This window comes from Pyrus communis, chromosome 5, assembly GCF_041283825.1.
Source record: "Pyrus communis isolate YQ-2024b chromosome 5, ASM4128382v1, whole genome shotgun sequence".
Lineage (NCBI taxonomy): Eukaryota > Viridiplantae > Streptophyta > Magnoliopsida > Rosales > Rosaceae > Pyrus > Pyrus communis.
Genome location: NC_142569.1, coordinates 1,270,084 through 1,285,275, shown reverse-complemented (window position 1 = coordinate 1,285,275; position 15,192 = coordinate 1,270,084). Strand labels below are relative to the sequence as shown.

The 15,192-nt window shown below is 39.4% G+C and overlaps 3 protein-coding genes, 1 long non-coding RNA gene and 1 pseudogene across 4 annotated transcripts; all 5 read left to right on the top strand.

Annotated features, from left to right (window-relative positions):
* The first annotated feature begins 86 nt into the window (after nucleotides 1-86).
* On the top strand, nucleotides 87-2,213 carry LOC137726785 (Tetratricopeptide repeat (TPR)-like superfamily protein). The gene has a single exon (XM_068465745.2). It carries the CDS (start codon nucleotides 237-239, stop codon nucleotides 1,971-1,973), a length of 1,737 nt encoding a protein of 578 aa, XP_068321846.2. The 5' UTR covers nucleotides 87-236; the 3' UTR covers nucleotides 1,974-2,213.
* A 260-nt stretch (nucleotides 2,214-2,473) lies between these two features.
* On the top strand, nucleotides 2,474-3,790 carry LOC137725277 (Oligosaccharyltransferase complex/magnesium transporter family protein). The gene has a single exon (XM_068463910.2). It carries the CDS (start codon nucleotides 2,559-2,561, stop codon nucleotides 3,594-3,596), a length of 1,038 nt encoding a protein of 345 aa, XP_068320011.2. The 5' UTR covers nucleotides 2,474-2,558; the 3' UTR covers nucleotides 3,597-3,790.
* Nucleotides 3,791-5,531: 1,741 nt separating this feature from the next.
* On the top strand, nucleotides 5,532-5,831 carry LOC137724027 (nuclear transport factor 2B pseudogene; annotated as a pseudogene).
* Nucleotides 5,832-7,533: 1,702 nt separating this feature from the next.
* LOC148696521 (uncharacterized) lies at nucleotides 7,534-8,319 on the top strand. Its single transcript, XR_015962202.1, has 2 exons — nucleotides 7,534-7,973; nucleotides 8,062-8,319. It is a non-coding gene; the product is annotated as an uncharacterized LOC148696521 (long non-coding RNA).
* Nucleotides 8,320-11,570: 3,251 nt separating this feature from the next.
* LOC137726762 (pectinesterase) lies at nucleotides 11,571-13,732 on the top strand. The gene is given in 3 exon segments (XM_068465722.2): nucleotides 11,571-12,613; nucleotides 12,815-13,432; nucleotides 13,435-13,732. Coding segments are annotated over 3 exon segments (1,674 nt in total). The 5' UTR covers nucleotides 11,571-11,628; the 3' UTR covers nucleotides 13,506-13,732.
* The last annotated feature ends 1,460 nt before the right edge of the window (nucleotides 13,733-15,192 follow it).

Below are 15,192 nucleotides of genomic sequence, written 5' to 3'. Positions count from 1 at the left end.
TTTAATTTTTACATACAAAAGCAAGTCCAAGGGAATCATAGCCCAACAGCCCCTTAAATCATGGTTTAAGTTTGGGCTTCACCTTCCACTCAACCCAACAATCCTACCGTTACAACCCAAATCCCAAATCAATCCCACTCCGCCATTGCCAACAATCTCGAGCTCCTGAGACCCCAAATCAACACCTCTTCACCGGAAAATGTTTAAGCAGAAGAAACCCACTTCACCACCAACAAATGCCTCCCACAGCTTCTTCTTCCATCAGCTGGAGAACCACCATCAAACAATCTCAGCTCGCTTCCCAAATCTCCTCCGTCCTCTTACAACGACGCAACTGGGTCCCGCTCCTTCGCAGCCTCAGCCTCTTCCCCAAGCTGACGCCGCCGCTCTTCCTCCAAATCCTCCGTAAAACCCAGAACAACCCGCAAGTCTCCGTGGAGTTCTTCAACTGGGCCAAAGCGAATTTACGGTTCGAACCGGACCTCAAATCCAACTGCCGGATCGTCCAACTCTCTCTCGGGTCAGGTCTCGTGCGACCCGCGAAACCCATCTTGGATTCTATGATCCAGACCCATCACGTATCGGAGCTTCTTCAGAGCTTCACTCAGGCATGTGAAGGTACAGATTCTCAATCCGAAATGTTGAGTTTTGTTCTTGGATGCTATTCCAGAAAGGGTTTGTTTAGAGAAGGATTAGAAGTGTTTAGGAAGATGAATTCTCTGGGTTTTGTTCCTTCTGTTGTTTCGTGCAACGCTCTGCTTAATGCAATTCAGAGAGAAAACGAGATTAGATTGGCTTGGTGTTTCTATGGCGTTATGTTCCGGAACGGGGTTTTAGGAGACAGGTTTACGTGGTCTCTCGTTGCTCAGATTCTTTGTAAAGATGGAAAATTTGAGAGAATTGTTAGGATTTTCGATTCGGGCGTTTATAATTCTGTAATGTATGATCTTCTTGTGGATGGTTATAGCAAAAGTGGCGATTTTGATGCTGCATTTTACCGTTTGAATGAGATGTGTGATAAAAAAATGGACCCGGGGTTTAGTATTTATAGCTCTGTTCTTGATGGAGCATGTAAACTTGGGGCTGTGGAAGTGGTTGAAAGTGTGATGAACACTATGATAGAGAAGAAATTGCTTCCAAAAAGTCGTTTCTCTGAGTATGATTTGATAGTTGAGAAGCTTTGTGAGTTGGGTAAAACGAATGCAGCTGAGATGTTCTTTAAGAAGGCGTGTGATGAGAAGATTGGATTGCAGGATGCTACTTATGGGCTTGTGCTGAAGGCATTTACTAATGAAGTGAGAACAAAAGACGCAATTCATGTGTACCATCTGATTTCTGAAAGGGGTATTGTAGTGGATGACAGTAGTTGTCGTGCATTTGCAGATCTTCTTTGCAAGGAACTGCGGTCTGATGAAGGGTTCGAGTTGTTAATGGATGTTATAAGAAGAGGGTTTTGCCCGTGTGCATCGGAATTGTCTGGATTTATATCGTTTCTATGTCGTAGGGGTAGATGGGGAGAGGCTGAAGATCTATTGAATGTAGTTATAGACAAGGGGCTTCAACCGGACTTGGATTTGATTTGTTGTTCGTCATTGGTGCGTCGTTACTGCTCTAGAAGACAGATTGATTCGGCTCTTGCATTGCATAACAAGATGGAAAAATTGGATGGCAGTTTGGATGCTACAACCTACAATGTACTTCTCAGCGGACTGTTTGCAGCAAGGAGGATTGAAGAAGCAATTAGAGTGTTCGATTACATGAGACAGCGCGGTTTGATGAGCAGTGCAAGCTTTACGATCATGATTCGCGGGCTTTGTGGTGTGAAGGAATTGAGAAGGGCTATGAAACTTCATGATGAAATGTTGAAGATGAGGCTTAAACCTGATGCAGCAACTTATAAACGGTTGATTTCTGGATTCCAAGTAACCTTATCGAACTTACAAACTATAAGTGAGGATAATGAAGCAAAATGAGTTTTGTAATCCTTATTTCTTTTCTGTCAAATGCAATTCTTGATTTTTGGAACAAAAAAAATAGAATGTTTAAATTTGCATGCGATATTCTGTTATATACTACTCTATTTTACGACAAGGGAATTCAAACTTGGCCATAAGGAGTCGAGGACACTGTCATGGTCAAGTGAGCTAACTCACATTTGCATGTAAATTTAGGTTCCAATTTGTTATTTCAGCAAACTAAGTTTGATTTTCTTTTTTGTATCGCTTGCATCAAAGGGAAAGAAAGAAAATAGATAGTGTTATTCATACGTTTATTTTTATGTCTCATACACCCTTGTTAATTTTTGGTTATTGGTCTTCTTCATTCATTCGATTTGATAACCAAAAAATTAGGAGAGGCATGTGAGAAGTAAAAATAAGTATGTGAATAGCACATAGAAATACTATTGGACAAAACGACATGTCGCAGAGTCTAGCCTTCTCGTCCTCCACACGAAAAAGTCAACACTCGAAGACTGAAAATCAACTCTTTACCCGTCGAGGCTTCGTCTTCCTCTTCCCACAAAGCAAAGCCCTCTCTGCAACAATTGGACCCCCACAATGGGTTCAATTCCGAAACTTTCCCTCCTCCTCCTCACCACCGCCGTCCTCTTCCTCGCCGCCTTCACCGAGTTATCCGAATCCAACCCGGACCCAGTCCCCGAACTCCTCTCCCTCCAATCCCGATCCAAATCTGGAGTGATCCACCTCGACGACCGCTCCCTCGCCAAATTCCTCACCGCTGTTAAACCCCCGCGACCCTACTGGGTCCTCATCTTCTTCGATGCCGCGAAGCTTCACGACAAGTCCGAGCTCCACCTCAAGGAGCTCCGCAAAGAGTTCGCGGTCGTCGCCACCTCCTTCATTGAGAACAACCAGGACCCGTCGTCCCCCTCCCACGCCAAGCTTTTCTTCTGCGACATCGAGTTCCAGGACTCGCAGCACAGCTTCTCCCAATTCGGAGTCAACTCGCTGCCGCACATCCGCCTGATCGGCCCCACCCACGGCCTTAAGGAGTCTCAGCAGATGGACCAGGGCGATTTCTCCCGATTGGCCGAGTCAATGTCCGAGTTCATCGAGTCCAAGACGAAACTCATCGTGGGTCCAATCCATCGGCCTCCGATGCTGTCTAAGAACCAGATTATGTTCGCCACCATTGCCTGGCTGGTTTGGACGCCATTCATTGCGAAGAAGATTTACAGTGGCAAGACATTGCTTCACGATCCGAGGATTTGGCTATCGGGGTCGGTTTTCATTTACTTCTTCAGCGTCTCGGGCGCAATGCATAACATTATTAGGAACATGCCCATGTTTTTGGTTGATAGGAATGATCCTTCCAAGCTCATATTTTTCTACCAGGGCTCCGGAATGCAGCTAGGAACAGAGGGATTCACCGTCGGATTCTTGTACACCATTGTCGGGTTGTTGCTGGCATTCCTCACCCGCGTGCTTGTTACGGTTCGAAATGTCAAAGCGCAGCGCATTGTGATGATTATTGCGCTGTGTGTTTCGTTCTGGGCGGTGCAGAAGGTGATCCAGTTGGATAACTGGAAGACGGGTTACGGGGTGCATGCTTTTTGGCCTACTAGCTGGAACTGAGCTCGGCGAGGAAGCGGATGTCGATTCGTGAATTGAGCTTCCACAAAGGTGATAGATTTATGTTAGTGAAAACTTTGGTAACGAATTGATCATGAAAAAATGTGTACTTTTTGATAGTTGGTGGTTCTGCATTGGCATGGCTTACGTTATGTTATAACCGAGAATTATGCTTTAGAAAATTTCGCCTGATTACATATGCTTTGCGTTTATGATGTTAGTTATATATGGTTTGGTATTGTCGTCGGCAGACCAGGGCATTGCAACCAAGCTGTTTGCTTTACTTGTTAAAGATAGTACATAAACCGATAACTCAACTCTGTTAGACGAGTATTGATATTGCTTCATCTGCAGACCGTTGCAAACAGAAATTTCCTCTCTTTACGAACATTGTCGTGCTAGACTGCTAGGATTTCTTTCGTTGGTTATAACTTGACTAGGTGAATGTCATTCACATTAGCTGGATGAGTTGCTCTACAAAACTATGTACTAGATTGTAATTCGTGATGGCCTCCTGTGTTTGCAGAGAGGTTTGAAAACGTGGTTATGCTTGAGATAGGGACCATAGGGTTTGTGGGGCATAGACTATAGTCAGTACCATTATATCTCTTAAAAGAAAACAATTATATGTTGTTCGATATGGGTGCAAAAATAGAACTTTATGAATTTTGTTGCCGAGTGTGCTTTCGTTTATATTCGTACGTCTCAGTTGCTAGAATCTTTAGTACGAGCATTAAGTAACCGATCTGCTTAAGAATAGTTACAGGGTTGATTGTAGCCAATACTTAAAAGTCTTTCTGTGGCTCTGTCTGCATGTGAAGTGAGATTTTGGTACTTGGATGAAGGCGTCATCTAGCTATTCGTTTTGTTCAAGCGTCTATTTAGGTACTGGTTGCGCAATCTTACTGTAAGCGGTATTCGTATTGCAGTATACTGTCATTGAAGGTAGTTCCTGGTATATAAATTTTGGTAGGATAGAATCTGTACTTGAGTCTTGAAGAACAGGCCTGATGATCAATTTGAAGGGCACCGGTGAAAGAGATGTTTTCGGCTCACGTATTAAAAGACAATGAGAGGAGGAAATCTCTTCAGAGGTTTAGACTGTAATCTGAAACCAGGAAAAATGCTTTTACTTAGCTAGTTGTCCATTTAGGGGGTTGAATGTGTGCATTGGTGAGTCAAAATATGCGTACTAATTTTTTTGGTTCCAAAATTTGGTCACTTTTTTTATTTTTTATTATTCGCTAAGAATTTGCTATCGTGGAAACAATCTACTTGTAAAGCACGGGTAACGTTGCGGATGATAGACGTTCCTTTCCCGATCCTTGCAAAGTGAGGAGCATTGTTGGCATGGGATCATTAAGAATTTGCTATCTCACTTTTCTTTGGATGATGTGATCTTATATTCTAATGGATTTTAATGGAATTAATTATAAATCTATGGAATTAGATGGAGTTCTTGTTGATTTTTAAAATTTTGAGCAGGATTTTGTGAAATCTCAACGAGATAGTGATAGTTTTTAATGTTTTAAATATACGACAAATCCGTCCAATTCCGTCAAAGTAAAAGACTCAGAGAGTGGTAAAGTTTATTTTCCTTCGTTGGAAAGGGTGGTCGTTCATCAGGGAAATATATATAATATATTCCACACCTTCGGCACTACAAACCGTAGAAATGAGCAATGTTCGATTCCCCATTTCAGAATGTCCAATTACCCTTGTATCCCTTCATTCGTTATAGCCATCCCTCCTGAAGGCAAAATTCACAAGGGCATCATGGCCATCACGTACTCATTAAGCAGACAAATCTTGCGTCGACCTTTTCTTTATGCGTCTTAGCGTACATGTTTGGCACCTCTTTCTGCAAATCCATCTTCCATATACTCATAGTCGGAAATTCGCGTGAGGAGAGAAACGGAGAAGATCGAAGATCGAAAAATGGAAGAGCAAGTTGAAATGGTGGGGAGGGCATTTGTGGATCATTACTACTTATTTGACACTGATCGAGCTTCCCTCTCTACCCTTTATCAACCTAACTCGATGCTGAGCCTTGAGGGGCAGAAGTTATTTGGCGTCGACGATATATCTTCCAAGCTTAAACAGCTGCCGTTTGATCAAAGCAAGCATTTGATACGCACCATTGATTCCCAGCCATCGTCCCCAACCGGCGGCATTGTGGTTTTCGTCAGCGTTAGCCTCCAGTTACCGGGGGTAGAACACCATCTGAGATTCAGCTAGGTAATTTGTTTGTTTAATTTTCTGCAGATAGCATGGTGACATACTAAAATTTGTGAACATATTTTATTTAATTTTTGGGTTCCAGATGTTCCGTTTGATTCCCACTCCAGAAGGGAGCTTCTTTGTGCAGAATGACATATTTCGACTCAATTATGGTTAATTAATTTGTAAATGGTAACTCAAGTACTACTGGGATTTGCAAATTATTGCTGAAATGTCGTCGTAATCTTTGCTCTTGACTCTTGAAAGAATAAATATGTTATACCTTGTTAATTTTCCATGAAATATCACCGGCTCAAGGTTAGCAAAACAATGGAGAGAATATGACTCCATTAAATTTGATAAATGTTTACAACATATATGGTTTGACAGAACTGTCAAAGGAATCCTAAAATAATTACAATAGAAAATTACATTCTTATAATTACGGAGAAGATTTCGGATTAACTAAATTTATCCTTACACACACACCCCACCCCACCCCCATCCCACCACCACCAACCCCGCGCTCGCACGCACGCAAATTGGACGAGCCTAATTGGATGAGATTTGGAGCAAAGAGTATCATGACAAGGCTAGTGAAGGGCTTTGGTAAGCAGGTTGATCAGCAGAAGAAATATAACAAACTCGTTGATTACCAAGTGCAACTTTTTAACGAATAAAATGATAATCAAGTGTAACATAGCATGTGCAAGCATGATGAACAAGATTAGAAGCAAGATAAGTCACACTAAGGTTATAACAGTGAAATAATACTGGGAAGGACAACTGAATCCAGAGCTCTCGGAGAAGACAACAATTTCATGTAGTGCCGAACCCAAAAATTAATAGTTCATCAAACTCAAGTGAGATAAGGCATTGGGACACAACAGATAAAACAAGAATTATTAGACAATGCCCACTAGTTTATCCAAATCTGGTTTGGTGGTTTCCAACAGGATCCTCTCCGGATTCTTTTGATGAGATTCTGGAAATTCGTGAATTGTATCCATTCATTGTACATCCTGCGGAATCAACACAAAGAGAATCCGAAAAGGATCCGGATTCTGGTGGTTTGGCACATTGCTTTCTACAAATGCTCAACAACAATTTCTTCTTTTCACCAACACCCATGATGTCTAATACTAAAATTAACTATTAGTTAAGTTAGGCTATCCTTTAAAGCCTCAAAGTTGAAAGATTCCCTCATAATTGTGTCATAAAAAAACCAACATTACCATGCTTTTAAAACCCTTATCTTAACCTCGTCAACATGTAAATAAAGTTTCACTGATCCTCTTCTATTAATCTGTCCAGTAAGGTGATTAGTCACCTCCAATTGTCATCAAACACACCAAAATCCTAAATTACTCACAATTCTATGTTTGAATGAAGAGTGTGTTAGAATTAGTCGTACCCACTCATCTGAGATTTTCTTTTACTATTGTAAATTTTACAAGCATCAACGGTCAGAATTAGCTGACGAGAAGGCTTGGATGATTGATTGTGGTTGTGGCATCCTTATTTGACTAAATGGCTGAAATGTAAGGTTAATGATGGTGATATCGCTTGAAAAGTAAACTCTAGATGATAGTTTATCTGCTAGCTAATTAATAAATCCAAGGTTTATGACAATAATGATGCAGCTTGATGAATTTAAAAATACGTTATCATCATTCCTTAATTTATGCTTTTTCTATTTAAGAACTATAGGACAAGAGAAACTATGTGCTAGATTGTCATTCGTGATGGCCTCCTGTGTTTGCAAAGAACTGGACTTGGCTGCTGCTGATCTTTTCAGCAGCGAAGTTCTATCCGTTTGCAAAGAGGTTCGAAAACGTGGTTAGGCTTGAGATGGGCATAGACTATAGTCAGTACCGTTATATCTCTTAAAAGAAAACAATTATATGTTGTTCGATATAGGCGCAAAAGGAGAGCTTAATGAATTTTGTTGCCGAGTGTGCTTTCATTTATGTTCGTATGTCTCAGTTGTTACAATCTTTATTATGAGCATTTAGTAACTGATCTGCTTAAGAATAGTTACAGGGTTGATAGTAGCCAACACTTGAGTCTTTCTGCGGCTCTGTCTACATGTGAAGTGAGATTTTGGTACTTGGATGAAGGCGTCATCTAGCTATTCGTTTTGTTCAAGCATCTATTTAGGTACTTGTTGCGCAATCTTACCGTGTGTGGTATTCGTATTGCAGTATAATGTCATTGAAGGTAGTTTCTGGTATATAAGTTTTCGTAGGATGGATCTTTACATGAGTCTTGAAGAACAGGCCTGGTGATAAATTTGAAGGGCACCGGTGAAAGAGATGTTTTCGGGTCATGTATGAAAAGACAATGAGAGGAGGGAAATCTCTTGGCTTCAGAGGTTTGGATTGTAATCTGAAACCACGAAAATAGCTTTTAATTAGCTAGTTGTCCCCGGTGAAAGCTCAGTTTAGGGGGTTGAATGTGTGCATTGTTGATCAAAATATGCGTACTAATTTTGTTGGTTCTAAAATTTGGTCCTTTTTTTTTTTTTTTTTTTTTTTTTCATTATTCATTAAGAAATTGCTATTGTGGAAACAACCTCTTTGTATAGCACGGGTAATGTTGCGTATGATAGACGTTCATTTCCCGACTTTCGCAAAGCGAGGAATCTTGTTGGCGTGGGGTAGCTAAGAATTTGCTATCTCAATTTTGTTTAAATGATGTGATCTTATATTCTAATGAATTTTAATTGACTTATAAAATCTGTGGAATTCGATGGCGTTCTGGTTGATTTCTAGAGATTTTCCATGTAAATTTTGAGTAGAATTTTGTAAAATCCTCAACGCGATAGTGAGATATGTAAATGCTTAAAATATACTACAAATCCGTCCAATTCCGTCAAAGTAAAAGACTCATAGTCGTAAACTTTATTTTCCCTTGTTGGAAAGGGTGGGCGTTCATCAGGAAAGGAAAGTTTATATTCGATACTTTCGGCACCACAAACGGTAGAAATGAGCAGTGTTCGATTCCCCCCATTTCAGAATGTCCAATCACCCTGTATCCCTTCACTTGTTATAGCCGCCCTCCCTCTGTGAAGGGAGGAGGAAAGGCACAACTAGTATCTTTTTGTTTCTTTCTAAAGACTCCTCTTTTCTTTCACTAAAAGACAATGAAACTGAGCCTAATAAATAATATCAAAAAGGATAATTCTAGACACTGCCAGCACATACGAACAGACAAAAAATACATGGCTAATTAGTTTCTCCAAAACAGCAACTTTAATGTTTAACACTCCACCTTAAAGTGATGTTTTGGAAACAAGTCCAAGCTTCACACGAAGAACTTCAAATGGTCCCCTTGAGAGAACTTTAGTAAAATTGTCTGCAACATTCTCCTTGCTGCTCACATGTTCATTCTTAATGGTTCCATCAAGAACTTTTTCACGATTGAAATGATGCTCGATCTCAATATGCTTTGTCCGGGCATGAAAAACAGGATTTGAAGAACACACTTTTCTGCAGATAACATGGTGACATACTAAAATGTGAACATATTTTATTTAATTTTTGGGTTGCAGATGTTCCATTTGATTCCCACTCCAGAAGGAAGCTTCTTTGTGCAGAATGACATATTTCGACTCAATTATGGTTAATTAATTTGTAAATGGTAACTCAAGTACTACTGGGATTTGCAAATTATTGCTGAAATGTCGTCGTAATCTTTGCTCTCGACTCTTGAAAGAATAAATATGTTATACCTTGTTAATTTTCCATGAAATATCACCGGCTCAAGGTTAGGCTCAACGTTAGCAAACCAACGGAGAGAATATGACTCCATTAAATTTGATAAGTGTTTACAACATATTTAGGGTTTGACAAAACCAATATGTCAAAGGAATCCTAAAATAATTACAATAGAAAATTAAATTTCTATAATTACGGAGAAGATTTTGGATTAACTAAATTTATCCTTACACACACACACCCCACCCCATCCTACCACCCACCCCGCGCTCGCGCGCACACAAATTGGACGAGCCTGATCGGACAAGTTTTGGAGCAAAGAGTATCATGACAAGGCTAGTGAAGAGCTTTGGTAAGCAGGTTGATCAGCAGAAGAAATATAACAAACTCGTTGACTACCAAGTGAAACTTTTTAACAAATAAAATGATAATCAAGTGCAACATAACGTGTGCAAGCATGATGAATAAGATTAGAAGCAAGATAAGTGGCACTAAGGTTATAACAGGGAAGGACAACTGAATCCAGAGCTCTCGGAGAAGATAACGATTTCATGTAGTGCCGAACAAAAAATAAGCTATGGAAGGAACCAACCAACTGGCGATAGTGCCGAACGCAAAAAAATTCTAGTAATAATAGTGCCTTGCATTTCACATGCGTTTTGAAAGTCGGTGAGTTGGATTTAGGGGTGGTTAGGTATGGGATTTCAAATCGAAAATGGGATCTTAAATCTCAAATTGAAAATTTTGGGACAGGAATTTAAAGACCAATACCAAACCAAAATTTCAGTATTTCTAATTTTTGGGAATCCCAAAATATTTGCGGTACTTCGGCATGGTTTGGTATTCTCAAATTTCATACAAATTGAAATAGCGATCATTCATGCCAAGTTAAATTAACATTGCAACCAAAATAAAATAAGTAACAAACCCAAAAACAAAATAGTAAGTTACAAACCTAATATGTTCGAAAATTAACAATACAATTTTTTGATTTCGTGTTGAAGAAATAGACACATTTGTGGAAGGTTCGTACTGGCAAATGTGGCGATAAAGGGCTCTTGTTACTACCTTAGACCACACCGATTATATGGCTACTAGTAGTTAGCAACAATTCAAATCTATAATAATACATATATAAATATATAATAATATATATTATTTATTTTCGGTTTGGTATGGGATTACTGAAAGATTGAGTACACAATATCGAATCCCGTATCAAAATATTAGGATCGGTTCGATATTTCATCCTGAAAATTTTGAGAATTTTAGTTTGAAATTGGGATTTTTTTGGTTTGATTCGGGATTTTCGGGAATTTTATCCAGCCCTAGTTAGATTCCCACTAGTGTAGAAGATTAGACAATGCCCACTAGTTTATCCAAATTTGGTTTGGTGGTTTGTCACATTGTTTTCTGCAAATGCTCAACAACAATTTCTTCTTTTCACCAACACCCATGATGGCTAATACTAAAATTAACTATTAATTAAGTTAGGCTATCCTTTAAAGCCTCAAAGTTGAAGGATTCCCTCATAATTATGTCATAAAAAAAACCAACATTACCATGCTTTTCAAACCCTTATCTTAACCTTGTCAACATGGAAATAAAGTTTCACTCCAAACACAAGATCCTCTTCTATTAGTCGGTCAAGTAAGGTGATTAGTCACCTCCAATTGTCATCGAACACACCAAAATCCTAAATTATAGGCAATTGTATGTTTGAATGAAGAGTGTAATAATTAGGCGCACCCACTCATTTGAGATTTTCTTTTACTATCGTAAATTTTGTATGCATCAACGGCCAAAATTAATTGACGCAAAAACTTGGATGATGATTGTGGTTGTGGCATCCTTATTTGACTAAATGGCTGAAGTGCAAGGTTAATGATGGTGATCGCTTGAAAAGTTAACACTAGATGATAGTTTATCTGCTAGCTAATTAATAAATCCAAGGTTTATGACAATAATGATGCAGCTTGATGAATTTAAAATACATCGTCATCATTCCTTAATTTATGGTTTTTCTATTTAAGAACTATAGGACAAGAGAAACTAAGCAAAGCAGCCACAGAGATCTTAACCTAGCTACTAAGAATATGGCAATCCAGCAGCCTCTCCTTGAAGCTCCCAAAACTACAACTTCCCACTGCAAACCCTACTCTCTAGTTCTCTGCTTAGTTGCTGTTATAAGCTCAACTACACTTTTTTCTATCCATGTGCTAACCAAACTCGCCTCGTTCTCTAATCCTCCTTTAACTGGCTTAACCCACATCTGCGATCACGCGCTTGATCAGAAATCATGCTTATCCATAGTCTCAGAAACATCGCATGGCACAACCAAGCCAATGAGTGGTGCTGATCTACTACAAACCATCCTACAAAATTCCATACCACAATTACAAAAAACCCTAGAGATTGCCAAAGTTGCTCACTCTCGGATCAACAGTCCGAAAGATCAAGCGGCTATTGTTGATTGCGTGGAGCTGATGGATGTGACCAAAGACAGAGTTATGGATTCCATGGTAGCTCTCCAGAAATTTGGTGCACAGAATTATTATTCCCTTGAAGATGTGCATGGTTGGCTTAGTAGTGTACTCACTAACCATGTCACTTGTTTGGATGGACTAGAAGGTCCGGCCAGGACTATGATGGAGCCTTGGCTCAATGACTTGGTATCAAGATCAAGAGCCTCCCTAGCCATTGTGGTTGCAATTTCCGATCCATCAAAGTCAAACCCAATTAAGGAGCGGCTGGACGGGAATTTTCCAACGTGGGTCACAAGCAAGGACAGAAGGCTTTTGCTGGATTCTAAATTGGCAAAGGAAAGCAATGCTAATGCTGTGGTTGCAAAGGATGGGAGTGGGAACTATAAGACTGTGAAAGAAGCGGTGGCGGCTGCACCAGATAATAGCAAAACCAGGTACACTATTCATGTGAAAAAGGGAACTTACAAGGAAAATTTCGAGGTCGGGAAGAAAAAGAAGAACTTGATGATTACTGGAGATGGCATGCATAACACAATCATCACTGGCAGCCTCAATGTTGTTGATGGAGCAACCACTTTCAACTCCGCAACTCTAGGTAACGATTTTAATGAAATTACGCACTAGCAGGACCGGTTACAAACTTTTCCTAAAAACTATAATGTAAAACACTAATCACACATCAAACTTAGGTTTATATACATCTTCTCGTTTGTTTAGTGTCCCAAATATTGGATGTATTTATATTATTCTAGCCTTGGAAATTGTGGGTTTCATTGAATTTGGTGTGCCAATGCAGCTGCTGTTGGTGATGGATTTATAGCCCAAGACATTTGGTTCCAAAACACCGCTGGGGCAGCAAAGCACCAAGCTGTTGCACTCCGGGTTGGGGCGGATCAGTCCGTGATAAACCGGTGTCGTATCGACGCCTACCAAGACACTCTCTATGCCCACTCCAACAGGCAATTCTACAGAGATTCCTACATCACAGGGACAGTGGACTTCATATTCGGAAATGCAGCTGTTGTGTTTCAGAACTGTAAAATCGTGGCCAGAAAGCCCATGACCGGACAAAACAACATGATCACAGCACAAGGACGTATAGACCCAAATCAAAACACTGGAACTTCTATTCAAAAATGCAATGTAGTTGCGAGCTCGGACTTAGAGCCCGTGAAAGGGACGATCCGATCTTACTTGGGTCGTCCATGGAAGGAGTACTCAAGGACTGTTGTGATGCAGTCCAAGATTGGTGACCACATTGACCCAGCTGGGTGGTCTATTTGGTCTGGGGATTTTGCATTGAAAACATTGTATTACGGAGAGTATGCAAATAGTGGGCCTGGTGCTGGTACCAACAAGAGAGTGAAATGGGCTGGGTACCATGTGATCTCAAGCCCAAAAGAGGCCCAACCTTTCATGTCGCGAACCTTATACAAGGTGGGTCGTGGTTGAAGTCTACCGGGGTGACTTATACCGAAGGATTGTGAGTTCGATCGGGAATCGTTTGATTGGCGTTTTGCGTTCCGTTTTGAGTTCACCGTTTTGAGTTTGGGTAGTTTTTTCGATAAATAAATTATTGTGCATGTGGTCGTTGAGTTTTTACCCATACTTTTCGGGTTCGTAACTTCTTCCTCTTGTAAATTATTGTAATAATTTCGAATCTTACTTCTCCTCCTTAATAGTGATAAATAAATTATTATGGCTTTTTGTTCAAGCATTTTAATTAAATTAATTTGTGAAGGTGTCAACGAATAGGCATTGACTTTGATCATCTTTCAATATATTGTGTATTCATCCAATTGTGTGTCAAACAATCAACATTTCTTTTGTGAGAAAAAAAAAATCAACATTTCTTTTTATTAAAAATGGTAGGATTTTCACAAATTTAAATTTACAACTTGTTCTTAACCTACGAGTAAGAAGTCATAATGGTTCACAACTAAGTATTGAACATACTACGAGCATATATTGTTCAGCATTTTTGATTCGAGCAAAAAATCTTCCTTGACCAAGTGAAGATCGAGTGCCATTAGACCAACTAATTATGTGCGAAATCAGCATCATATGTTTAACAATGGACTAGTATGCAATGCACGCTTTGAATATACAGACAATCTACAGGATTACGTTAGGATCTCCATAACTAAATAAAAACCCTAAAAAGCGGTCTCTAGGTGAGCAGCACATTCCCGTACTTTGGACCTTGCTGCATAATTTGCAGTGCAAGGAAGTAACCAGAATGAATAAACGTGCTTCCAACACACAACAAAAGTTCTACATGTTTAATGTCTCAGAACAGCTAAGCCACAGCAGCATATGATTGCAAGATGATATTGATAGGCTGCAATTCAAGTAGTTGAGAATAAACTAATACCTCAAAAAATAATAATTCTAAAACCATATTTTAAGGCCTAATTAATCAAAATGCTGAGATCATTTTCGTCAATTAGAAATTAATTAAATTGACGGAATTATATAGAAAGGTAAACAGAGCTCAGACCAGCTGGCTGAAAAAAAATTAAAGAAAGCTGGATTGCAAAATGTATTAAATAATGTCTCAAGCGTGGAAGGATTCAATTTGGACAATGTGTTAACCTGTTGCTGTCTTAATAATCTGTATACTGGAACCTTGGGGTAAATCCATTGAATTGATATTTAGGTGCAAAAATAGAAAAAAAGAAATGTCCTCTTTACCATGTTTGCTGAACTACTAAAATTGAAAAACATTCTGCGAAGTATATAATTAATTGTTTATTAAAAAAAATACCTGTAGTGTAATCCTCTACCAAATGTTAATATATTAGTAAAAAATGCTTTCAGAATCAAATTATAGAAAGAAAAACGCTTATCTATCAATGGTTAATGCTCGATGCAATAATAGTTGGGTTCAATGATTCTTTCTTGAAAACGGCTATGAGGTTTTGGCTATGTAAGGGAATCTTGAAGGACTTGTTTTTGTTGATGAGCCTTAATTAGATGGACTATCGCGTAAGAGAGAATTTTATATGCAATTGTGGCGTCAAAGTGATGATATTCTAAATCTATAACGTGTTGTCATATGTTTTAACTTAACTTTCTCACGTAATGTAATTGGTTTGTGGTGCCGCCTTAACATCCCAATTTCCTGGACCTCGTGCATGAAAGCAGGCCTTAAGTCAAGGGGTGATTTTGTCA

Bases quoted from the DNA above. Each gene is read 5' to 3' on its own strand.
- LOC137725277 (XM_068463910.2), top strand. From the start codon at position 2,559: ATGGGTTCAATTCCGAAACTTTCCCTCCTCCTCCTCACCACCGCCGTC.
- LOC137726785 (XM_068465745.2), top strand. From the start codon at position 237: ATGCCTCCCACAGCTTCTTCTTCCATCAGCTGGAGAACCACCATCAAA.